The sequence below is a fragment of the Ochotona princeps genome, chromosome 24, assembly GCF_030435755.1.
Source record: "Ochotona princeps isolate mOchPri1 chromosome 24, mOchPri1.hap1, whole genome shotgun sequence".
In the NCBI taxonomy this organism is placed as follows: domain Eukaryota; kingdom Metazoa; phylum Chordata; class Mammalia; order Lagomorpha; family Ochotonidae; genus Ochotona; species Ochotona princeps.
In genome coordinates, this window is record NC_080855.1 from 13,621,683 (window position 1) to 13,647,818 (window position 26,136).

General features: G+C 43.8%; 1 protein-coding gene across 5 annotated transcripts in view; it reads right to left on the reverse strand.

Annotated features, from left to right (window-relative positions):
* Positions 1–26,136, reverse strand: part of GRIN2A (glutamate ionotropic receptor NMDA type subunit 2A) — a 359,010-nt gene that overhangs the window by 55,503 nt on the left and 277,371 nt on the right. For all 5 annotated transcript variants that reach the window (XM_058681141.1, XM_058681137.1, XM_004586751.2 and 2 more), the window contains 5 exons: positions 13,675–13,880; positions 9,347–9,515; positions 9,086–9,239; positions 4,315–4,440; positions 819–1,048 (listed from right to left, as the gene is read on the reverse strand). In XM_058681141.1, coding sequence (XP_058537124.1) covers positions 819–1,048; positions 4,315–4,440; positions 9,086–9,239; positions 9,347–9,515; positions 13,675–13,880 — 885 coding nt within the window. The remainder of the gene's footprint in view (positions 1–818; positions 1,049–4,314; positions 4,441–9,085; positions 9,240–9,346; positions 9,516–13,674; positions 13,881–26,136) is intronic.

Genomic DNA, 26,136 nt, shown 5'->3' on the forward strand with positions numbered 1-26,136 from the left:
GCTGAGCCCAGCAAGTCAGGATTTGTTTCTTGAACTAAAACTCCAGTTGGAGGATGCGCCCTGTTTATCTCTTGCCTCCCGCTCCACACAGTGCTGAACAGCCACTCACATCCTGCCTGCCTTCGCCTTCCCCTCCCCTGGAGCAGAGAGGGTAGGTGTTACTGCTCCTGTCTTCCTGGGGTGATAAGCAGGAAATGTGTCTGAAGAGAAGAGACCAGTGAGACGTGAACATCCGCTCTGCCCTCCATGTCCCTTCAAGAAATCTCAGGTGTCAAAAAAAGTCCAGGTGAGGAGACCAATTCGAACACCAGTGGAGAGAGCTTGGGAGTTTAGCAGTGTTGGAAGAATCAGTGTCCTTGGGGTCATGGGTGAGGAAGTCAAGGCATGGAGGCTGTGAGATATACATGTTTGCACTACCTGGGCTCACAGAGCTGGAGGGCACCCTTTCACCCCAAGTCTCTCCTTGTCCAGGCTGGTGGACCTCTTTTGACATCACTTTCTGAAAGCAAGACTTTCAGCTTGAGCTTTTCAGTGCCCTGGGATCCCAACGTCTCACGCGCATCCTCAGGAAGATCCTACCTGGGCAAGCTGTTCTTCCAAATTACATCTGGAGACCTGTGCTCACGGCTCTGATCCTAAGCTGTTTTTTTCTTTTGTTTTTTCCTTGAACATTATGCCAATTTGAGTTATGAAAAACACTCTGCCTGTGTACTCTGGAGTTGCCAAGTCTGGATGACGGGTGCCCAATTCAGTCCCTTGTGGAGGGGAGAACAGGTGAGATCATGCCTCAAGCAAAAAGGAAAACAAGATGACCTTACCTTTTTGTCACTGAGGCCGGTCACTTGGTCCACGAATTCCTCCTGGATCATGAAAGCAGCCAGGTTGGCCGTGTAACTGGCCAGGAATATGACGGCAAAGAAGGCCCAGACAGACACCATGATCTTGCTGGTGGTCCCTTTCGGATTCTGGACAGGCACGGAGTTGTTGAACACCAGGCCCCAAAGGAGCCATATAGCTTTCCCAATGGTGAAAGAAGGCCCATGGGGTGCTGTGAGGGACAGAATGGACAATCTCAGCATTTTCTCAAAATGTACAGCTGTACATGAGTGGAAGCAATGCAGTGGCCATCAGGCACCCTGGAGGTGCTGTCCTACCACTGCCCTAGAGTCACGGCCACAATCACTTCTTCCTAACCAAATTTTTGTCACTTTCTTTCAACACAATAGGAAGAAAAGAAAATGGTTATGCAAAGTAGGACTTTGAATGAGAAGTAGTGTCACGACCTGTGTTAAATTTGCTCTTGATTTCATTTGCGGGAACCTATCTCCTTCATAAATGTAAAAGACAGCCTGACAAAAATGTGTGTGTTGTGGGGGATGGGTTTGGGGGGTGCTGTGTCTGTACTCATCAGCCTTGCCATCACACACGAACCACACAATTCAGCAGGACTGGTGCTTGCTATTCTAATTCAGTCATCCCCAGCAATCGCTCCCGTTGGAACTCGGCTGTGAAGTGTGCACAATGCAGGAATTAGACTCAGTGAAAATGCTCTCCAAATGGAGACATTAAGGAGCAGAACAATAGAACTTAATTCTTCGAACATTTTACAGATGGAAGGCATTTCATCGCCAGGCCATGGAAGATGCTCTGTGATACCAAAGCACATTTCATCCCTCCACGTATCCCTGTAACAACTAAGATTTAGCAATCTTAAGACTCTTAAACGTTCCTCACAATAGACTTAACAAAAGAGGCAGAACAATGTGCTAAAATTTACTGGGATGGGGCACACGCAGGCTGTAAAATAATCACATTAGGGTTTTCAAGTCTTGCTTTTGCACAGGGAAAAGAAATCAATTTATGTCCTCATTTTAAGAGGAGTGGAAGAAAGGTCTTCCTTTCACACAAGGTTAATTTTTTTATGTGATTTAAGTAAATGAAGATATGAAAAATGATCTTCTGAGGCTGCAGTTGGAAATGTAGGCAGAGTGGGCAACAAATAAAGCGGCGGAAGTAAATTCAGATTGATTGAAGTTATGAGGTTCTGGGCAAAGAGCCTGGGAAAAGCAAACCTCTTGCGCATTAGAGGCCAAACTCAGGCCACAGACATACTTATAATGTCCATAACACAACACATTAAGAAGAAGACAACCCCATTATTCTCAATTGCCCCCGTTTCTCTTTTCCTGATTTTATGATCTTCTGGGCTTATTCCCAAGATTCTGGGGAACTCTTAGGGAAAAAAAAATACTCATAGTCAATCCAGTTAACTTTGGAAACTACTTAATTTTATCAAGGATGCATGTTGATCAGAAGAGACAGTTATTTGAGAACAGTAACTAGGTCTTTGTTAGGGTTCTGTCCAAGCGTTCTGGCAATTCTTCATTCATGGATGCTGTTACTGGATTGTGTCACTTTCCCCCATGCAGTACAGGAAAATGGAACAGAAAAACATTCTGCACAAAGAAACAGGAAGCTGCCATTTTCTGAGCTTCACTACGTGTGGAGAAGCACCAACCAGAAAGCTTCGCCACTCAAGAAAGAGTAGAGAGTTTATACGCTAGATCCTTTTCTTTACAACAGTCTTCTAGACATGTGTCAGCCGAGGCAGACAGCATCGTGTGGGTGGCCTTTGGGTCACTTTTTCTCTCCAAACCTGTCCATTTATCTTCATCATCCTTGTCCAAGTCCAAACTGCTGTAATTCTTTCTGTTGGAAAACTGTGATATTTTCTTAGCTGGTCTCTCTGCTCCCAGTGTTGCTGTCGCTTTCCATTACCTTGATTGAGTAGCTTTAGTGACCTGCTCACATTTTGTGTGTGTGTGTGTTTTGTAGGGTTGTATTTGGTAAGAAATCTGACATGCCCACCATACTCAACTGTCTACCCCTCTGATTTCATATCTAACTGCTGTCTGCATCATTGCCTCAGATCTCCTCTGTTTCTGAAACACCCCAAGATAGATTGCACCTCAAGGTCTTTGTGTTTGTTGTTTCTTCTGCATGGAGTGCTTTGCTCTGTTTGGCACACGTCTAAGTCCTTTTCTTCCTTCACGTTTCTGTTTAATGTCTGAACATCCTTCCCCGTTAGAAAATTTTGACCAAAGTGCTGCTTTACCCCCTCAGCATCATAATCACTGTTTTATTCTTCCTGAGACACATTACAATCTGAAATTATTGATTCTGTGTTTACATGTCTCCACAACAAATTCTAAGCTCCCTGTGGGTCAGAAAGTCTTTCATTGACCACGTTATTCTTTGTACCAATGCAGCACCTGACAGTGTACCCTCTCCATAAATATTCATCAAAGGTATGTGTGAGCTCACACCAATAAAAACTCTGATTGAACAAATGTAGAGATTGGCTCTACCCTGCTACAACTGGTCACAGAAAAATATCGTTAATAGCTATGTTACCCTTTCTGTGAAAACAGGCAACCTCCTACTCCAACGCAACATAATGATTTGTGGTTTTTCACCCTTTGGCTGATTGGAGCTGGTTTGCTTGGTCATCACGAGTCTTCAATTGTCAATAGCAAGTTGGAGTCATAGATTTGTATGGTACATTGGTTGTTTCCAATTTTGAATCTTCCAAGTGAAAAGAATACAGCTCAACTTTTGAGGGCATGTAAGACTTTCAAGTCTCACATCCATCAAAAACTTAAATCACTTTTTGTGAGAGATATTTGTTGTGGCATCTTTCTGATACCATCTACTGAGAATGCACATGAAGGAAAATCCACTCAAAATGATGTACTGTAATGTGCTTATGCATTTGTCATAAACCCTGGCTTATGTGGGAGACTCTTAATAAATTGTAACCAATAAGCACCTCCCAATTGAATTTTCTATCTACTGATTGCGTCTTTATCAAACACAGTGCATTATGGTGAGGCACTGTCAGAGGAATATGTAGTTCTTTGAGAAAATATGCCATGTTACTATTTTACTTATCAAACTAATGCAAATGTGACTCAGAAGACTGAGGGATGCTCTTAAGAATTTATAAACCCATTTTCTTTGTATAGACTGGAGACTTGCCACATTTTTCACTTGGACACACATTTTTATAATTAGTTCCTCACCCCACCCCATCCCAGAAAAACTCTTCTACAAATCAATCGCTTCCACTAACTACTGACTTTGTACTGAATGAAGTGAATAAAACCGTTCCTTTCTGGCACATCCACGAGCTCACGTCATTCACAGGATGCTACCCAGGCAACATGTAACAAGACCTTCCAAACCCGAAATCTTCACTCAAGGTGAATGAGAAAGAGCATCACCTTTGAATCATGCTCAGGAAGATTTCCTTACCTTTCCCTTTGGCGAGGTTTCTGTTGTATCCAACAGGGCTGAAGTATTCAAACACAAAGACAGCTATGGCAGAGACAATGAGCAGCATTACAAACATCATCACCCACACGGAGGCGCTGAATGGTTCTGCAGATGGACACAGGGGTGAAGACCTGGTCAGTTAGCTCTTCTCCACAGCCACAAGAACCCCAGGCATCCATGTACCAAAAAATCAAGAATGCTTCTTTAATTTGAATCCAATCACCATAAAAGAGGCTGATCATTTTTTTTTTGTACACATGTTTGAACCATTCTTCATTCTATAAAAACTGATGAGGCATTTTATAAGACTGCCTATCTGCCTGTAATATGTTAAAAATAGAGTAGCATAAAGCATCTTACAAATCAGGTCAAGGCTAAGAAAAACAAAATAAAACAGAAGAATGGCAATACCAAGGCACAAACTTAAAACTACCAACAACAGGCTACGGAGTCTTATATAATTCTAGAACTACCCAAGAGACCAAAGCCATGAAAAAACAACACTGGATCCAACTAGCCAACCAGAAGGGTTCTGCTGGTCAACATACTTCAGACTTTTAGTTTTACGTGCTGGGGATATGAGGCTCAGGGTATCTGAGAAGTACAAATAGAGAAGCACTCTTAGAAAAGGCCCGTGAAGTCTTTAGCTTGACAGGAATACTGGAAGGCCATCATCTGTCACAACTACCACACCCCATGTGCCCTTCCGAGGGAGACAGATGAAATCTGCACAGTTTCATAAATCTTGTTGATGTGGGCTTGATGCAACTGAGGTCATCTGAGGCTACAACATTCACATGACAATCCTACCAAAAAGCCTCACTTAGAGTAGAGACAATGGAGTAATTGGTGGGAATATTTTCCCTAGAAGTTTGTTTTTTTAACCAGTTCTTTTCCATGTTACCCAGGCAGTTCATGGGCAACTCAGAAGGGGCAAGCCAAGTGACAGGATTCCAACATGCCATAGGGATAAAATATCACATTAAATTAAGTAGCACTTGCCTTTGACCTCATCGATGACATGAAATAACTAATTTAGGCCATCTTATGTACTTGCAATATCACTAGAGACTAAAATTTTGAATGTGAATGCTTTTCTACCCTCGTGCACCATTAGAACGAATCTGCCTAGGACCACCAAAGAAATCAAAATATCCCTGACACAGCAAGTATTTTGAGTGTAAAATGCAATAAATTTGAGTATATGCCTTAAATAATAGACATGATTAGGGTAAATGTTATCATTTCAAATTGTTTTTCTGATGAAACTAATAAGAGCAAAGAGGTAAGGCGAAAGCAGGTCACCTTTTGTTATAGTCTGTGACTGACTAACACACCTGGAGGCCATTATGAATTTAAATCTTTTGAAATTAATTCATTGCCAGAAGCTAACATGTTTGAGGTTCTAGTTATATTGCATAACTTAAATAGAAGAAGGAGTGTTACAAAGTAGCAGGTACCCACTAACACAACATGAGCTCTAAAAAATCAAGGAACCTGTAATTCAAATTGATCTTAGTTAAGTTTTAGCTTGGAACTAATGTTACACCCCTAGAATCATAGAAGTTTGGTTTTGAACTACATCCAAAAATGAGTATAAATTGGGAAATCAAACAAAGTGCTTAGTATTCAAAAATGAAGATGCGGATGTAATTCTCCAAGTTAATACAGTAATGGCAATATATACCTTATCAGAGGAGCGTCACTGCGATGAGAGGATGAGCAGACAGGTAAAGCATTCAGCAGGGTGCTTTGCACACTGGCTGCAAGCAGTGCATTGAATGGCATGGCTGAAACCACATAGCAGCACAGGGTGCTGTCCATAGGATCAATCAATCTCGCTCTCTCTCTCTCTCTCCTTCCCCTCCCTCCCTCTCTTCCTACAGCCTCCTCTACCTCCATCCCTCCCTCTCTCCCTTCCTCTCTCTTCCACTCCCACTCCTTCCCTTTCCCATTCCTTCCTCCCTCCTCCCTCTATTTCTTTCCTTCTAGTACACTTATTAATTTGGTAACCTCCATTTCTCTGCAGGCTGTAATAACATTATCTGAACATGACAGAGAGGAAACCTTTGCTGAATTCTTCTATTCCCCATGTCAGAATCTCTAAACCTGGCATGGGCTTCATTTGGCAGATGCATCCTTGTCACAAACACATTGGTCAGAAAATAAAGTGGAAACAGATCTCAGAAGCCTTCTCACTTGGAAGTGACAACCTCTGCTCCTTGACATGGGAGCATGGCACAGGGATAAGAAGGATTCTGCTTCAGTCTCATTTCTAGTCATTCAAGTACCTGCAAGGTTGAAATATCACAATATTCAGGCATATCACATACACACACACACACATGCCACTTGCTAAACCATTAAAACAGCATCACATACTGCCTACAACACCTTTAGAGTGAACTGAAAATAGTTTTTAAAAGCTCAAGATTCTATCCTCGAATGATTTAAAACAGAATCAACATTTGCCCAGGAAGGATTTTCAGTACAAGATATTGCAGGCCAGCTTCTCTGGCTCAAAGAATCCAGCCTGTTTGTGCAGTCTTTAAGATTTACTGGGTGGAAATATTGCAAGTGACGTCATCTCTGTCCTTGAAGAGCCACTGGCTACGTTTTCACACAAAAGCTTCAGAGGCATTACCTGTGAGGGTTTCCAATGTGAGTTAATGGAGTTTGTGGAGGAGGGAGAACAGCGAAGAATGAAGAGCAATGCAATCAGACTTTGAACGTTTGGGCTTTTCCGGATGACTGAGCCAGTGAACGGAAAAATGTAGCTTAGCATGGTTCATTATGACTTTCAAAACCTGCAGATAATGATCCTAAATAAGGGGGTACACAGCCAATCGAATAGGGATGTAATTTAGTGACTAGGAAAAATATTAATCCTACTGTGCAAAATCAGCTTTGAAAATAGTTTCTCTGACTGCAATTTATTTTAATTTTAAAGATAGTTCAGGAGGAATGAGGGATAGTTAAAGTTACTGAAATACTTCAATTTTTACAGAAATGTTGAACCAATGCATGTAAGATAAAAAACCTAAGGGAAATGGGTTGAGGTCAGATTCAGTATCAGCGTCCCATTTTTATGAAATGAGCTGACTCATCTCTCACCGCTTCTGAATGGATTGGGGGAAAACTACCTTTAACTCACTAAGGAGAGAGAGATAACTTGTGAAAAGAAAATAATCCTTTACAATTTTGTCCTAGGAATTAATCTTCCCCAAGCCTTTTTTAACCCTTAGGGCAGATGCACCAGTCAATGACTCTACTAGGAAATGAGCAAAATGACCAGGAGAGATTCAGAAGTGAGTGTGTGTTCACCAATCATCAACATTCTGTGCAAGCTGTCAGCATCAGCGGGGTTACTTTTTTCCTGATATAGTGCAGCTCCTTTGTAGAGCTCCCACACCAGACCATGACGAGGTGTACGCCTAGCAAGACTTGCACGTCTCCAACAAAGATCACAAGAATGGGAGCAACAAGTGTCAAATCACATCCCAGTGAGAGAGGCAGGAATCTCAAAAAACTTAATGAGATCGTCAAACAAAACAAAGCAAAAAATAAAACAAGATTGGTAAATCCATATGCTTCAGTAAGGAAAGGCGGTATATCCACCATTCTGGAGTCAACATTTTACTCTAAGGAGTAGATACAAGAGTTCCGCTGGCTGCTAACAGTGCACATAAATGGAGATGTTGAGGACCAGGACATTGGCATAGGGTTTGCATTCAAGGATCTTGTTCACAGTTCTCCATAATACATCTTTTGCTTGTTTCTGGGAAAGTGTACAGAATGAATTCAGTTTCTAGAACTGTTCTTCCCTTCCCATTCTGACTCAGTTTCCCTCTAAGATGTGTTTTAATCTCCACAAATATTTGAGACAAATCCGCTTATATGGCAGCACCAAGAGGGAGGCAATCAGAATTACCTAATCTTCAGCAACATATCCACTACCGAAAATTGTTTATGCCAAACAAAGCCAACACAATACTTTCCTTGAGAGAGAAAAATGAATAGGGTTTGGTTACCTCCTTTAAAGTTCCCACACTGTAGCTGGAATGCCTAACAAACATACAGTTCTAGCACTGACGAAAGGCTTAAAGGAAAACATACAAAGCCAAAGAAGTAACCTCTTTATGTAAAAACATAAACTTGTGAATTAGTTTGAAAAGTCAAGAGAACTTCCTGCTTTGCAAACCATTTGGCTTAAAGAAGGGCTGCCTTTAAAATATGATTCCATTAATTTCAAATCAGTGTACATTCTTCAGACTACTACTTTGTTTCCAGTGTACTGGCATAAATCACCGTGCGGTCATTATTTTCCCTCTTGTATCTAGTAAATAAATGGCTGCCATCACAGCATGGGATGCAAGATGAGTATACGGATGCAGCGTGAAGCTTTATGCACTGATTTAAATTAACTCTGGACAGACAGGTTTATTTTTTTTAATGTTTTCAAGGCTCAAAGCAATATATCTATTAATTTACATTCTACAGAGTCAAGATCAGTATCTGAATATATGATGGTAGCTTTCAGCAGAGACTTGCAGCTGAGAAATAAATGAGAGTGCTGAACTGGGTGGCGGGGAGCGTGTGAGCTGGGATCATCCAAGTGCCACAAGCTCTGGAACACGCTGACATGGGCAAATTGGACTAGACACAGTTTGGTCTGTTCCCACGCTCTCGGCGATCTGTTATAACGGCGATTTGTTATAGGAAAACAGCATTCCTCGCGAAGGTCACGCACCTAGAAAAGCAGAAGGTGAGACGGTGCCGTTGCTCCTGGAAACCATGACGCTGATCCCCGTCTCCACGAAGGGCACTGAGAAGTCCACCACCTCCGAACGCTCCTCGTTGATGGTCAGCGAGCCAACCGCCATGACCGCTCGCCGGTAGACCACCTGCGTGCGAGACAGGTACAACAGCACCTTAACTTACTATGCCCGGCACTGCCTGGGCTCTCGGGGTGCCGAGGAACAGGACCTCTGGGGATGAGAAGATCACTTACTTCCCCGATCATTCCATTCCACACGTTGTTCACCTTCTTGCCGTGCTTCCCATTGGTCACCAGGTAGAGATCATAGGTGAACTTGACTGTCCTGGAGAGCTTCTTCAGGATATCGATGCAGAAGCCTTTGCAGCACTTTTTAACGTTCATCCCCTCGTTGGTGGAATTGCTGCAAGGAAAACCCCAGGACCACAGGCTTTTAGTACTGGAAGACTTGTTTAACTCATTCACTATTCTCTCCCTTCTACCTTTCCAAAGTTGAAGGTCAAAAAAAGGAAGCGATTCCTCCAGGGATGCACAGCAAGAGGAGAGTGTGTTCTTAGCTGCAACAGTTATCATGACAATAGCTAATCCTTACTGACTAATTACTATATGCTAGATACTAAGTTAAATGATTTTTTAAAATGTGTGGTTTCTTTTTTTTTTTTCCATTTGAAAGGCAGAATTACAGAGGGAAGACAGAGAACTCTTCTATCTGCTGCTTCACTTCCCACATGGCCAGAGTTGGGCTGGGCTGGGCTGGGGAAGGAGCTTCTTTTGGATTTCCCATATACAGGGGCCCAAGCACATGTGCCATTCTCTGCTGCTTTCCCAGGGCATTAGCACGGAGCTGGATCAGAAGTGGAGCAGCCAGGACACAAACCAGCGCCCACGTGGGATGCCAGCTCCATAGATGGAGGACTAGCCTGATATGCCATTATGCTTGTTCCAAGTTACCAATTCTTATTTTTAAACATTTATAACACATAGTGCTTCATAAAGCCAGAGTTCAGTCATCTCATCTACATGGTGTCATCCAAACTTACTGGAGAATAAGACATGAGCACATAAAAATTTTCCAGTGCAGTGGGATTTGGCTTCACTCTGTAGGTACAGAGGCTTGAAGCCAAAGGAAAGAACTGAGGGCACCCAGGCAACTCCTAAGCATGAGAAGAGCTGGGGTCTACCCCATGCCTGAGTGTGTGGACCTAACTACTATGACACAGCTGAATGTCACAGTGAGGGCTTGTTCCTAACATTTCCCCTACTTCTCCAACTGAATGTGGACTGCATATATCATATGTAATGTGGTACACACATAAAAAGCTAGTGAGGGTTATTTGTAGCTACATCCATGAAAGTGGACAGACTTGACAATGTAACTGAGTAATGGAAGCAGGCTGCATCCGGCACATTGTTTTTCGATGCTTTACTGTGTTTCAGCATCACAGACCACCCATCTTGATCTGCTCTCTTCACAACCTCAGTCCTCTTTTCTGCTCCTGACTTCCACCCAACCATTCTGCTTTTCTCCAACGTCACCAATCAGACTTCACGCCCTTGTCTTTGGGGGGTAGTTTGAGGCAACATCTGTATATGGTTAGATGTGATCATTGGTGGACCCAATGGCACAGAGTCCTAGGAGATGGGTACCTGTTCCATCTCTACAAGGTGGAGTTAAAACTGCCATAAAGAGCAGGGTTGGCACAGAGGTGCAGCAAGCTAATCTGTCTGCAGTGACAGCGTTCCATAGGGGTGCCAGTTCATGTCCCGGATGCTACACTTCCAATCCAGCTCCCTGTTTATGGCCTGGGAAAACAGCAGCAGATTCCTCAAGGAGCCCCTACACTCGGAGGAAGCTCCTGGCTCCTGGCTTTAGATCAACGCAGCTCCCACCATTGCAGCCATTTGGGCAGTGAACCAGCGGATGGAAGTCCTTTCTTTCTGTCTCTCCTTCTCTTTGAGAATCTTCCTATCAAATAAAAAAAACTTCAAATATTATTTTAAATTAATTAAAAACTGCCATAAATATGACAGAAATGTGTCCTACCAACATCAAGTGAGTGACATGCCCAGATATTTTTTTCTTAGCGTTTATGGTCCTGGAAATAAATATCAAAATAGGGGCGGGTATCATAGCATAGTAGCTAGTCCCAGTGGGGATGCCTGCATTTCAGTTAAACACAGCAATGAATCAAGTCTTTGGGTCCCTGCTACCTATTTGGGATACTTAGCTGGGGTGCCTGGCCCAGTCCCGACTGCTGCAGCCATCTGGGGGGTGAACCACTAAATGCAAGTACTCTCTTATAATCCCCATCTCTGCCTTTTAAACCTATATAAAGGAGTACAACCTTAAGAACGTCCACAATAGAATTCCCTCTTTTGCTTCTTTCCCACTACATGTCAAGCATCAATGCCTCCTGCCCTTCTCTCTTCATCTGTGTCTCCATTACAGTCTCAGCCTCTTCCTGTGTCCTTCTACCACAGGTTCTTCATCCACCTGGTCACCACACCAGGACAGCTTAACCAAAAATTATGAATGTCCCTGCTTTCAGATCCAGGGCTGAAGGCATAAAGTAGCATTCTTTGGCACTACTGGAAACAGCCAGTCTCTGAGTTAATTATATCCCTAAGTCCTTGACTATGAGATGTATTTCTCGATACAGATGGTCCCTGATATATTTTCATACGCTGAGAACCTGCTCTGTGCCGGACAACTACTCCCTGGGGACAAAGGATGCAACAGACGTTCCACAAACGGGATAGTTCAATTTATCATGACAATTATGGGAACACAGCTCAGCTTGTAATTGTGAACATCTGGTGGTTACTATTCCAGCCCACGTGTATGTGTGACTTCATTACACTTACATCTGAGAAGTAGTCACAGTGTAGCCCCCTCCCCTCAGTGTCTGCTCCCCATTACCACTCAATAATAATAATAATAACAATAACAATAATAATAAAGGATAACCCATAAAACAGGCTTAGGAATAGAGACCCATTCAACTGACCACGATTTCTCAGGGTGGCCAAAGGAGGTAAGCAGACACACAAGTGAGAGGGAGCTGCGTCCAGTTGATTTGTCAGCACCTACCAACCAACCCACATGAACCTCATCACTTTTCACAAGGTGAGAACATTTAACGTTTACTTTCCTGATTTGAAAGGCTGAATAAAATATCCAAAGTTCTTCTCATGTAAGCACTTACATTTCCTCTGTTTCCGTCAAGAATTTGAGGATATTGGGATTTTACTGACGATATGGTCAACATGCATGCACATATTTATTTTCCTCTCAAAAAGATCACTTCTAACAATACTTGTAGCATTTCCCACCTGCCTTTTCTTGGTGTGCCTTAGAAGTGTCTATTTATTTAACCACACGATCTGCAAAGAGGCTAAAGCTAATGACCTTGTTGATAAAATTTTCCTCAGACCAAAATATGTCTTTGTAATACATTTAACAATCACATATGTTCAGTAGATAGACCCCAGGTATTGATCTGAGAATTTACATCTTGACTAACAATCACTAAGGTTGGAGTCTGAAATGTGGGAATAAAAAAAGTAACCATTCATTCATTCTATGTTCATGCAAAAAACCTTGGTGTGCTGTGTTCTAGATTCTCAACTACGGATACAAAGATGTAAAAGCCACACCCACTTATACTGAGGCTTTATTCAGGAGGAAAGACAAAGTGTAAACCATAAAATTGGCAATCTGGAGAGACACAGGGGTTATCCCAGGTACTGGGAAGTAGAGAGAGGCAGCCTATGTTGAGGCAGGGGAGCCAAGTTGTCCTTTAAGGCAAAAAGAAGCTATCAGAAAAAAAAATCTTAGAAAAGAAATATTGCCATCTGGACCCAGTATAATGGCACAATGACTAAATCTTCGCCTTGCATGAACTGGAATCCCATGTGGGAACCAGTTTGAGTCCTGGCTGTTCCACTTGCCATCCTGCCCCTTGCTTGTGGCCTGGGAAAGCAGAAGATGGCCCAAAGTCTTGGGACCCTGCACCCACGTGGGAGACCTGGAAGCCATATGGGAGAACCAGAAGAAGCTCCTGGCTCCTGGCTTCAAACCAGACCAGCTCTGCTGCTGTGGCCATTTGGGGGGGAGGTGAGTCAGCAGATGGAAAATCTGTCTGTCCTTCACTCTCTTTTCAGATGAAATAAAACTTTAAGAAATTTATTTTTTAAAAAAGGAAACTGTCTAAGGAAAGGCTTCAGAGGACTGAGGGCTGACTGAACACAGCGCGTGTCAATTGAATCAGTGTTTGAGCCTTACTTCTTTCACTCATTAACTGAATGGCTTCAGGCAAGTTCTTTAACCTGCCCATAACTCAAATGAATCAACTGTACAGTGCCTAAGACACTCAGCTCATACTGTTGTTGGAAGTTAATGGATGTAAGTCTGGTGCATCTTCAGACAATTACAAACATGAGCCTATGAATGAGTAACAGCCATTACAACAGTACTCCCAGTATAACATCTTATTGCTAAGTCACAGACACTGCATTCCCAATGATTTACACGTCCAGCCCACGGCATCCCCACCACTCACTTGATTTTGACAAACTTGCGGCACGGCACGGTGTTCCTCACACACGTCTCAGTCAGCGGGTCTATGTCCTCCACGATGACAAAGGGGGCCTCCTCCAGGGTGACGATGCTCAGGTGGTTGTCGTCAGGCTCGCAGTCAGAGAAGGACTTGTACCTGGGCCACACGGCATGCCTCAGGCTCAGGGTCTGGTTCTCCCACTTGCCCACCTGCGGCACAAACACAGAGACATACCTGTGCTTGCTTTCTGGCATGTCTGACTTCTAGAGAAGGCAGGCCCTTCCCCATGGAAAGACCAAGTAGAAGTTGATCCATCGCAAGGGCTCTTCTGATATGATGCTCCTGCTCATGGGGTTAGGACGACCCGGGACTGATGAATAAACAGAGAATGCAGCTGCAGTTCATGGCAGCTTCTCCGCAGGGGAACTGACTGGGCATGCCTAGGAGTGACATCCAAGCCCGGGTGCTGGTGCTGGGTGTCCTGCCACAGATGTCACAGAAACCTCACAGACTTCTCAAGGAAACTCAGCAAGCTCTGGGACTGAACCTTCAACTCTTGTCGCTTACAGGGAGATGCCAAGAGGCTTGTGGAAAGTAGAACTGAAAGATAACTTAAGTCTGAAATCATTTATCTCCATTGTACTTAAAAGGCAAAGAAACAGAGGGCTCATCTTTTTGGCTAGTTCACTCCCCAAACATCTGCAATAGCCAAGGATGGGCCAGGCTGAGGTGAAGAGAACGAATTCCTTTGAGGTCTCCCACATGGGTAGCACGAAACCAGTAATTTGGACCACCATTTACTGCTTTGCAGAGTGCACAGTGGCAGGAAGCTGGGCACACAAATAAGGGAGGTCGCTGGGCCAAGCAAGTGTTTCACTGTTGCGCCAGATGCCCACTGCCAAAAACTGATTTTGGCACCCAAAATTTTGAAAATGCATGCATAGGAGGGGTCTTCAAAAAAGTTCATAGAAATGCACATTATTTAAAAACTACATGTAGAATTTCTTTTTAAATCTGCACCAAAACAAACCTACCTTCGAATCCTATTTTCCATAAACTATTTGCTGTATCTTCATTCTAACTGATATACTCTAGGCACATTCTTAATGATTAAGAGTTTTGCTTTGCCAGCTGCAAAATGGCCACACTTCCATCTTCTTCCTAAACATGTTATGAAAATTAAACAAGGCACTGCAAGAGAAAGCAAGGCATAGTGACTGGCCTGCAGGGGGAACACCATTTCTCTTTCCCTTAAGTATAAGATGAAACAGAGAAAGCTGAAAAGGCACTAAGAGAAAGAGAAAAGCAGGAAAGGAAAAGGGGGGAGGGGAGGAAAAGGAGGTGAGAACTGGAAGAAGAGACCACGGGAGCGGGACGGAGCCGGGTGAGGGAATTAGCATCATTCCAACCCCACGCAGGGTTTTATTTCAGCTGCAGATTAAGGTGAACTTGTATTAATCCAGCACAGGATGGGGACTGTTACTGCTTAATGTACATCAAGACCTGTCAAAATAGAATCGATTGTATTCCCTCGGAGCAGCAGTCAGCACCTTAGTGAAATCCAATTGAAGGCTGTGTGTTGTGAGCCTTCATGTTACCTGACAGCTTCTTGGCACAGCGTGCACATACCAGGAGGAAGACGCCCCCTGCCCTGCACCTTCTCCATCCTCCTCCTCCCACACAGGATTGTGGGACACCACAGACCAGCACTGTGTGTGTTCCACCAAGCACAGGGAGAAGCACCTTGTCTGAAAAGCCAAGTAAGGGCAGGCTCTTCTGTGTGGCTTTAACCTGTCACCTCTCCTCTGCTGGCATGGGCGGACATGGCTCTGCTAGGGCTGCAAACCTGGTCTGCCTTGCTTGCTGAGATCCCTAAGACCCCAGGGGCAACAGGAGTGCAAGCAAAGAACCTCTGGTGATGTCACCAACTGTATCACAGGATTTCTCGGCAAAAGCTCCTGCGCAAGCCAGTCTCGGTGGGGAGAAGGAGCAAGGTCCCAGGCACAGGCATTGCCAGAGTTGCCAGAGCGCAGTAACTTCACACATTGTTTAGCCTGCTCTACCTCTCCCTGGCATGTCAAGCAAATCATAACAGGACAGCCATGGCAGACGAAGTCAAGTTGTGGTTTGAGAAGGTAACCTGAATCTGATGCTGCTGTGCAAACCATGTCCTGACTCCTTCTCTGACCCTGACAGGTGTCTCCATACCCCGTTCGCAAACCCCATCTACAGAACTTCATGAGCCAGACATTTCTTGCTTCCTTCCTCCTTTTTATGTACAAGAATCCTATTCTTGTAGGCAGGTTTAGCAGAGACCTCCGGGGTCCTTAAATACTCATCCCGCAGCGGTGAGGTGCCGAGTATGACACTTGACACTAAGGATACCATAATGGAAGTTAGGGAGCTTTTGCTTGTGTGGAATTTTTATGCTGGTGAAGAATATACAAGGAAACAAATAATCACTATACCAACTGGAAAGAAGAAACAAAATATGGGTCTAAGAGAAACTATAGGAGAAAAGAAATCACAGCAGATTTCTGGAAGGAGGTGGCATTTCAGCTGAGGACAGAATGAAGCCGAACAGAGCGGGTGTTTGATTAGGGGTTCGGAGGAACAGACAGGTAATACATGGTCATAGGATCTTTTGGAAAAAAATTAGGATTTAGAAGTTTTCTGCAGATTATTGGTGTCTGTCCCTCTTTCCCCAATCTAAATTTACACCTTGAAGCCCCAGCACAATAGTATGTAATGTGTCCTCCCAAGCAGCAATGTAACCACTGTGTCAAATGCCCACCCCAGGACGTTTTTAAGTTACACAAAAGTAGAATAGTATCATGAACCTCCTTATTGCCAGTACTCAGCTGTTCAAGGTGCACAGCTTCCAAGTCAGGGCCTGGCATGAATAGTTGTGGGTAGAATAAATGAATATTGAGTCTGAACTCTTCTTAAGTGCCTGTGAGCAAGAAGATGCCAACAGAATGATCCAGTGTCCACGTGGGCTTCAGTTATAGAATCTTGTACCCTAAACAACAAGTTCAAGGCCCTGTATTTCCTCTCTGGCTCTTTCTCTGGCTTCAATCTCCTCGGCTCAGAGCCATGGAGGGCAGCTATGGGACTAGCCTCTGCAGTACTATTCTCCACTGAGAGCAAACAACACTGACACCATTCAAAAAGGGACTCTAGCTACTCGGCAGGTCCGCGGAGAAAACAAGACAGGACAGGGTGAGCTCTGCACTGAGGGCCAGGCAGCCACAGATTCCACAGTCATTAAATGGGCTTCCGCTGAGCATACGCCAAGTACCCCTTTTAAAGCAGCTATGTCCAAAGCAGAACAGAGGAAACCAATGCTCTCTGAAGGCAGTGCTCTGTCTGTTCCCACATTCGGCCCAAAGGCAATGCTCTTTTTCTCTAACATGGAGCTTCTCCTTCTCATTCACACTTCTTTCCATGATGGTGCTAACCACACTCAGCTGTCCATACCTTCAGACCAGCAGTAGTGTCTCTATGCTAGGCCAAAGAGGGAGTCCATGCCAGGGCCACACCAGCTTCCTCCAGCAGCATTCCCTGGGGACCCAAAGGACTTAGCTTTATCATGCAGATGAGTTAGCACTGTCTCATCCAGATTCTCTGAATCAACACCCAGGGGCATGGTGGGAATAGGTACCCCAACATGTTCTGCCTTCCTCCCCAAGCCCACCAGCTCAGTCTAATAACAGGAAAACTATCAGAAAACAACAACAAAAACCTTTGTTTTTTTCCAGTTTCTAGAAAATATCTCATCAGTACTTCTCAAAAGTACCAACATCATCAAACCAAGAAAATCCAAGAAACTGGTGCATCCCAGGGGATGCAAGGTGCATCCTGGGGAGACCAAGGACATGATTAAAAATTCTATGATGTCTTGGATCAGACACTAGCATAGAACAGAAAAAAACAGAGGGGAGATTAGATGAAAAAAATAAAGAAACCCAAACATAACCTGGGGTTAGTTAATGATAATGTGTCGATTGGTCCATTAAGTGTGATAAATATGCCATAACAGGCCAATATCAGATGCTAATAATGGCAGAAACCAGGCGTGAAGAAAATAAGAATTCATAGCATGAATTTTTCTTTAAATATAAAACTACTTGAAACTAAAAAAGTTCATTCAAAGCAGGTATTTTTGTTGTTGTTGCTTGCAAACAACAAATACACTTTCAGAGAGAGGGAGACAGAGAGAGGGAGAACAGACGAATTGGTAAGAATGTGAAGCTTGGAGCCTGCCACACCAGGTCTACCATTAACCAGCTGTGGGATGATGATAACTCGCAGGACTGCTGAGGGGACAAAACAAGCTACCGTCTGCAGAGCACACAGAGGCATGTTCAATCCCGTACTATGTGCTGCCACTGGATATTTAAGTCAATGGAGAGGGAAACTTAAAGGTGAGGTCATGCCATCTCATGTTTTAATTCCATAAAAGCAGCATTTCTTGATACTTGTCTTTGGCTGACTGGCCTGCTTAGCATCTAGTTTCCAGGCTGGTTTATTTATTTATTTATTTTTTAAGTTCCAATCTATTGATTTTCTCTTGAAGAGGTATCAGTCTCCAATTTCAAAAACAGGCACACATCTTTTATCTGGCCAATTTAGCTACTCCGATGCAATGATTAGCTCAGAAATGTTCATGTGATATAATCTGGTCCAATGAGAGCTTTCCTCGGTTCTATAAGGCAAGGACAGTCAACACAGAACAATCTATCATGGAATGAAAGTTAGCAATAAAAAGCTGATGGCATTGCTTGGGTTCTTATAACTGTAAAGTTGGCATTCACTGGGTAGTAACATCAGGGACATCCGGGGCCCAGCGGCGTGGCCTAGCGGCTAAAGTCCTCGCCTTGAACGCCACCAGAATCCCATATGGGCGCGGGTTCTAATCCCAGCAGTCCCACTTCCCATCCAGTTCCCTGCTTGTGGCCTGGGAAAGCAGTCGAGGATGGCCCAATGCATTGGGACCCTGCACCCGTGTGGGAGACCTGGAAGAGGTTCCTGGTTCCTGGCATCGGATTGGCGTGCACCGGCCCGTTGCGGCTCACTTGGGGAGTGAAACATCAGATGGAAGATCTTCCTCTCTGTCTCTCCTCCTCTCTGTATATCCGGCTTTCCAATAATAATAAATCTTTAAAAAAAAAACATTAGGGGCATCCTAAGTACTATTTTAATCCTTAACAATTCCTATATGCAAGAGAAAGGCTTTATCGCTAACATGAATATTTTCATAGTTAAAAATAGTCCTCAACTCACCTGAATAGGTTGTGTGGGAAGAAAAAAAAATTTACCTTCAAAATAAATCAAAATTTTGTACTCAACCTTTGAGCATTTTCAGAAAATACACTAAAGTTTTGAGGACAAAGTAAAATAATTGACCTCTGATGGAGAAAAGCGATTTTGGTAAAAAGAAATACAGGAAGGGGAAATTAACTTTGTAATGATTTTTTTTTAATCCATCCTTATTGGGAAAATTCAAATACAGTGCCTTCAGGAAGCTGATTGCCCCTCAGCCCCTAGAAAGCAGAGGGGAAAAGGCATTGATTACTTATCAAAATGTTCAGCCCATATTTTCTCAGAGCACAAATGATTTCCTCTCCAGCGAATGCACGCATCAAGTTAACGTCCACCCCTTCGTGTCTGGATAAATACAGAGAGGTGTCGCACAGTTTGCAGGAGGCCAGAAAATAATTAGGTTAATAGATGTCTGCAGCTCTTCTTTCAAAGAGATGGGAGTGTTTGATCTTATTTGATCTATTTATGAGATGCTTACAAGAGACAATTAACATACCTCATAACTGGTCTCCCGGTCTCCAAAGCCACCCCTTAAACACATATGCTAACAATAATATCATTTCTACCCCTTGTTCAACCCCTTCTACGACTTGGAGTCTGCAGAGACAAAACCAGTTTCTCCTTTGCAGAAGACCCCTCAGTATTATAAGCACCATCAACCTCATTCTCACTCTCTTTCTCTTATTCTCTTACCCACCTTAAACACTGTTTTGCCTAGAATTCCTCCACCTACTGATGTTCTGCCCATTTTTTCCCCATACTAAGATCAATTCTCCTATGGCATCTACTTCATTTCTGTATTTTCCATACCTCTAGGACATCTATCTATGAACTCAGTACACTCGCTTTTGGTGCTTTACTGTATTCCGGGCACAGCAGGTGTCCCTGGAGCTTCAAGAGTGAGGAGCCCCCAGAGAGGACTGTACCGATGCTCAGAGCTCCCAGCCTGGTCTAAGAGGAGAAGTTCAACTTCAACAGCAACCCAGTGAGATGAGTGCCAAGCTGTAGAGACGCCTGGGATGCTACTGAAGGAGACAGCCTCACACCCTGGAGGCGACTTCCAAATACAAAGCAGGTCAGGAGAGTTGATGCACTTGTTGGTAAGGTGGTTACCTCTGTCCCATGGGCAACTGAAGCATGTAGGAGGTAGAGACTGGCGGAAATTTTTAATGCAGGGGTTGAAGACGTCTACTAGAACATTCGAACATGGGACAGAGAAAAGGGTTGTGGCTGAAAGATCCAATGTAGAGCATTGGCAAGGGGGCAGCTGCATGAACGTGGACGACATGGGGAAGGGGGCCGTGGTGGTACAAACTCAAGAACTCTGAGTGACAGCATCACCAGAACTGAGAGATTTACCGCACACAGACAGGCAGTGAGGGCCCTGTTGGCCCAGAATTACCGCTCTGAGGAATATGCCACCTCTCCAGGCTTCCAGGGCTGTATCACCCTTGTTGGTTGTAGTACCGTATTCACCCACAAGCTAGTTTAGCAAATGTTTGCTGAATTGAACTTGATGCTGACTGGGGTGTAGCTTGTAGCCCCAGGTTTTCCTTCGAATGACCAAGTTAGAAGAGGAAAACTACCTGTTAACCCAGCTCCCACCCTTAAAGACAAAACAATAGGGATTGCAAAACCAAAAAACCAGAGAGGACATTTGTTAAAGCCGACACAGGAAACTGAGTTCACACGGTCAGAACTGCAGTGTGGCTGAGCCTGATTCGCTTGGTGGATGATTTCATAACCAAGGGGAAAACTGGCATTAAAACAAGTATCTCATGTGTGAAAAACATTAGAGAACATTATACTCCAGAAAATAAGCAGTGATTTACTCCCGAGCTGGAGATAATATAAGTAATTAACTCTTCCTGAAGATGAAAGTTCAGGAGGAAAAACAAAGCAACAGGAGGACAATTTCTTTCCACCTGGAATGAAGAGTGTTCAGTAGGACACGGGATAAATGGCCATGAAGAAAATTTTAAACGATTTAATGTCTGTATTTAACATAAGCAGTATCATCGATTAGCATCATTTCCATGCCTCTGCGTGCACGGCTGACATGCAAACAAGCTGATGACAGGTTTACACACAAGTAATTTTGTGCCTTGATTTTCTGCTTGTAACCCAAAACAGAGCTGAATTTGCAATCAAACTTCCGGAAATCACAACCAAAATGTCTGAGCCACCATGGTGGCTTGACATGAAGTTCAAGTGTACTTTATCCGGAGTACTCTGCAGGTGACTTCCGTTAATTTTTTTTTTAATTCCTGACTTAAAGTTTATCCAACATACTTAGTCTGCTGAAACCAAACATTAATTTGGAACTCAGTTTTCTCCTGTGTGCTGTATGTGAACAATTTTTGTTTTTAAAAATGCTGAACACAAACCAAGCCTCTTTGTCTTTGACATAATGGGACTTCGGATGGCTACTGGCAGAGTGGAACCCAGAACTGCTTTCCACAGCCAGCAGTGAAGTGCTGGCTTCCTCTTAGCATGCTTTTTCCAACGCAGTGGTGGAAGATGGTGGGAAGAGGAGACACTGGTGACAGGGAGAGCTTCTACCCATTGTCTGAGTCAGAATGCTGGCGGCTGGGCCCCTGCCAAATCTGGACGAGGAGGTCTGGGAGGGGGGTCTCCGATTCTGCCTTTGCAACCAGCATCTCAGATGGTTTTTCCTCTGGGTGTTTCAGGAACCCCATTTTAAAAAGCGCCAGGGGATTATGCCTACAGAGTACAGGCAGGATTAAATGCAGCATAAGAAAATGGAGATCTTGCTTCTTGGGTTACTTACGTAACCAGTGGCAATTGCCAGCAGACTTAAATGAGTTTAATCAGCTATTAGAGCCTTAATTAAATTCCTCTCAGTTGAAATTTCAGAACTGCCTAATTGTCACACAGCTCACACTGGAGCAGTTGTTTTATTTATTTTTTTTCTCCCTTCCTAACATAGCTGCTCTCAGGACAAGCTAATATTTTTATGGACAATGCTGTCAACTGTCTTTGAACCCAGCATTGATCCAGTAGTTCACAGTGATGTGTTTGGAACTTTTTCATAAGCAGCCTGCATATCTGCTCTTTTCTCTTGAAGGCCCAGCCAACCAGAGAGGAGCTTACCGCTTCTTTGCATTCAAATGTAACAGTGCAAGTCTTCAGAGAGAGGAGCTGCCACTTTCTTCTAGAGTTCAGCTCTCGTCTCCTGGACCGCCACAATACCTCTGCTCCCAGTTCCCAGCAGATGGCTCAAAAGCTCATTTCTTTGGTTTATATGGATCTTTGCATGCTCTAGAAAGTGATGCGTTCTGTTAATTAGCTAAACGGTCAGTAGTGCTTCTCTTTTCTGGTTTCACATTAGAATGGCATAACATCAGAGACTTGAAAAACAAAAGGAACTCTTTCATAATCATGATTTTTTTTTAGAACATGCTCTCAGGAGTCCTTCATTGCATAACTTCTCCATCAGTTGGCCCTCTGTGGGCTATAAAAATAAGTATTAAATAATTAATAAACAGGATCACCCCAGCAGAATGATCTCACCTTCACAATCTTCTGAAGAGGATTATCGTTATTGTCATCATAGTAGAGATCCAGGAAACCAGAAATGGGACTCGACCAAGATCAAACACAAAGCGAGGGGTGCAGGAATCTGAGCTCAGGCTCTCAGACGTCAGAGCCTGGGCCACTGACACTGTCTGATATTCCCAAGGTTGCCATCCTCCTTGCTTTGGGAAACATAAGCAGTGTGCTTTGCTGTGGGAATATTCCATGGATCAGTTGGGAAGAGAGTAATTAGCCCCCTGCAGCAGACAGAGTGATGCCCTGGGAGTTGGGACACCTGGCATCTGGTTCCCAACATGCGGAGCCTTTCTCCTTTGTGGAAGGGTGGAGTTTTATTCCTGGCTGGATACAGCAGAGGGGGTGAGAGCAGCCAGAGGTGGTCTTGAAGTTTTGCTCTCATTGACTGGCAGCTGCGTTTTCCTCATTCTGCCTATGAACGGATTCTTCTTGGGGACCTTGGATTTCTGCAGAGGTGAAGCACCTCCAACTGCAGAGCTGCAAGGGCATCTATGCCTGGTAGGTCTGGGGTTGAAGTCCACAAACATGCAAGAAGAGGTGATTAGGATAACAGACAAAACATGGAAATCCACTACACTGATGCAAACTGTGTGACAATGGGGAATGTGGGGGGTTCAGCCCAGAGGAATGTAATTAAGGCTTTATCGGCTGATTAGACTTCTTTGCCTCGGTGGTGATCTCTGTCCATTATGTAAGGGCTCGGAGGGGAGGAGCCCCTCCAATCAGGCTGTATTTGATGCTGACAGTCAGGGCAACACAATTCTTTCCCTGGTTGCGGTGTCTGCTCTTGCTGAAACCCAAACACAAACTCGGTTGACCTCCTTAAAGGGCTGCTGCTTTGGGAAAGAAACTCCAGATGCACAAAGGTTTGCCCGACGCAGTTCAGAGGGGATGTGAAGGCAAAGAGAATGATCACAAACCTCAGGACTGGCAGGACTGGGGGAGGACTGGAGGAGGTTAAGTGCCAGAAATTGAACGAGTACTTGACCCAAGCTCCGTCCTCCCTAAGAGTAACTGTGATAACTGATTATTTTTAATATCTGCACAAGGACAATTTAGAAATACAGCAAAGGCTTTCTTTTGACCTTCTCCTGTTCTTTTCCTGGGTAAATTTCAGAGATCAGTGTAGCTTTCCATTGTAGAATAGACGAAATGCCATTTGCAATCTGGCAGAGTAAATAACTCTTGGCGGGGGCGGTATGGGGGAGGGCAATATTTACCTGAAGCACCTTCAGCAAGCTCTCTCCCCAGGCAAGGCTACCAGTTACAGACTGGTCAAGAGAGGCATCTGCAAGCCCCGTGCTGAGAGGATTTGGCTTTGCATTAATGCTCACTAGCCAGAAAGTCGGGGTGAGGCTCACCCCAACGTAGACAGAACACTGACTGCTCCAGCTCTTCCTATCGCTCAGCAACAATTTTTTTTAAATATGAAATCCTTGAAACCTGACAAAATTTTGGCCTTCGTATGTAACAGTTTATAAAAAAGAGAAGTTCCAGGTAATTAAATTGCAGGCTAAGGAAGCAGAAAGCTTCGATGCATCAAATCTGACTTGAGGGATGTAACAGGACGAAGGCTGATGGATTTCCTCACTCAGCATTATGTAAAAAAGCCAATTCCATTTGGATCCTGGTCCTGAACACTCAAAGGTAACCTCATTGGTGGTGTCTGCAGAGTTTTAAAATAAAGTTATAGGGCCTGGGGGTATTGATCATTTGGAAAAGCATTTCATTCTCTCACCCACAAAGTTATTGGTTGGTCAGAGTTGAAGCATTTGAGACTCGGTGTCGGGTCACCAGTGGGCATTTATTCTGGATCTGGGGGAAAAGAATAAATTGACATCTCTGAGATGAATGTCCACTTCCTTACAAATGAAAAGGAGAGCCAGGGATTGATGCCTGAGGCCCTGCTATTGACTGGGGAGGAGGGGAAATGCCAACGTAAGCCCTTGTGCAGGGTGAGCTCCATTGCCTTGATTAAAGGTACAGTGACTGGAACTTCGCTTCTTCTTAGATAAAACGGAATTTTTCACGATAATTTGTCTTTGCTCAGTCCTGGCCCCAAACTATTTTTTACACCAGGCTTGGCTGAGTCCTAAGCTATTTCAGTAAGAGGATCCTTTGAATGCTAAACCCAACAGGCGACTTAATGGCGAGGAAATGGTAATACGCTTAACCACAGCTTTGGCGATGATGATTAGGTGTGTGTGTGGGAGGCAGCGATTCTACTGTGATGGGCGTTTACAGACAAGCCGAAGCAACTTTCAAATATCAAACCAATTTTCCCTAAACCAATTATCCTCGTCTCTGCCATTAATCAATCCAGAGTCCTGTAGAATTACTGGGAGGAGATAAGAATCCTAGAGACCCATCTGGCAGCTACTCAGCCTTGCTTCTCCTGCTGGATTTTGTTGGCAAACCCTGCATTTGGAGTCGCAAGACTCAAGTTCAAGTTCACTAACAATGCTTATGAAATATGTCACCTTAGTTAAGGCAAAACTTTTCAGATTCATACAGCTGATAGTCAAAGGCAGAATTCCAAAAAGATTCTTGAGAATCACAATCAGTAAACAAAGCTGTGCTGCAGACCTTGTCACTTGGTAAAGGATTTCATTGATTCAACAAAAGTTGACTGAGTGTCTGTGCCATAAACTGTTCTAACGTTGGCAACACAGCAGTGAATAAACACTAACCCTGGAGTCAACAAGCACACTCCCTGCCAAGTGCAAACTTTTATCTACAGCTCACAAGAATGCACCTTCTATTTCATTTTTCTTTTGTAATTCATATTTATTTATTTGAAAGGCATACTGAGAGAGGGAGAGAGAGAGAGACCTTCCATCTACTGTGTCACTCCCCAGATACCCACAACAGCCAGGACTGAACCATGCCAAATCCAGGGTTCTGGAACTTCATTTTGGTCTCTCATGTGTCTGCCAGAAATTCAGGCACTTGACTCATCAGCTGCTGCCCCGACTGATGCATTAGCAGGAAGCTAGATACGAAGCAGAAGCAGAACTTCGTTCTGAACGCCCTGATGCGGGGTGAAGGCATCCCAAGTGGTGGCATAATCTATTGAGTCACAACATTTGCCCCTCAATGTTCCATTTTTAAACAATTGGAAAGGAGGTAGACTTTTGGTACACCGGTGAAGATGCTACTTGAATCACCTGCATCCCCTATGAGAACTGTAAGTTCAAGTCCTGGATCCACTTCCAATTCTAGTTTCTGGCTAATGCATTAGGCTCAGTAGTTGGATCTCTGTCACCCAAATGGGAGACCTGGGATGAGGGTCAAAATCTTGGCTTCATGTGACCCAGCCCTGGCTGTTTTTGAGGAGTGAACCAGTGGATGGACAAATCTCTCTCTCTCTCTCTCTCTCTTTCTGTATTGCTGCGCTTAAAAGGAATAAAAATAAATTTCTAAATAGCTGGGGGAAGTGAAGTAATATTTATGACACATGAAAACTATGAGTGTCGAATCTGAGTGTCTAGAAATAATATTTGATTGGAACACAGCCATGTTCATTTCCTTATATATCCTCTATGTTTGCTTTCACACCAAAACAGC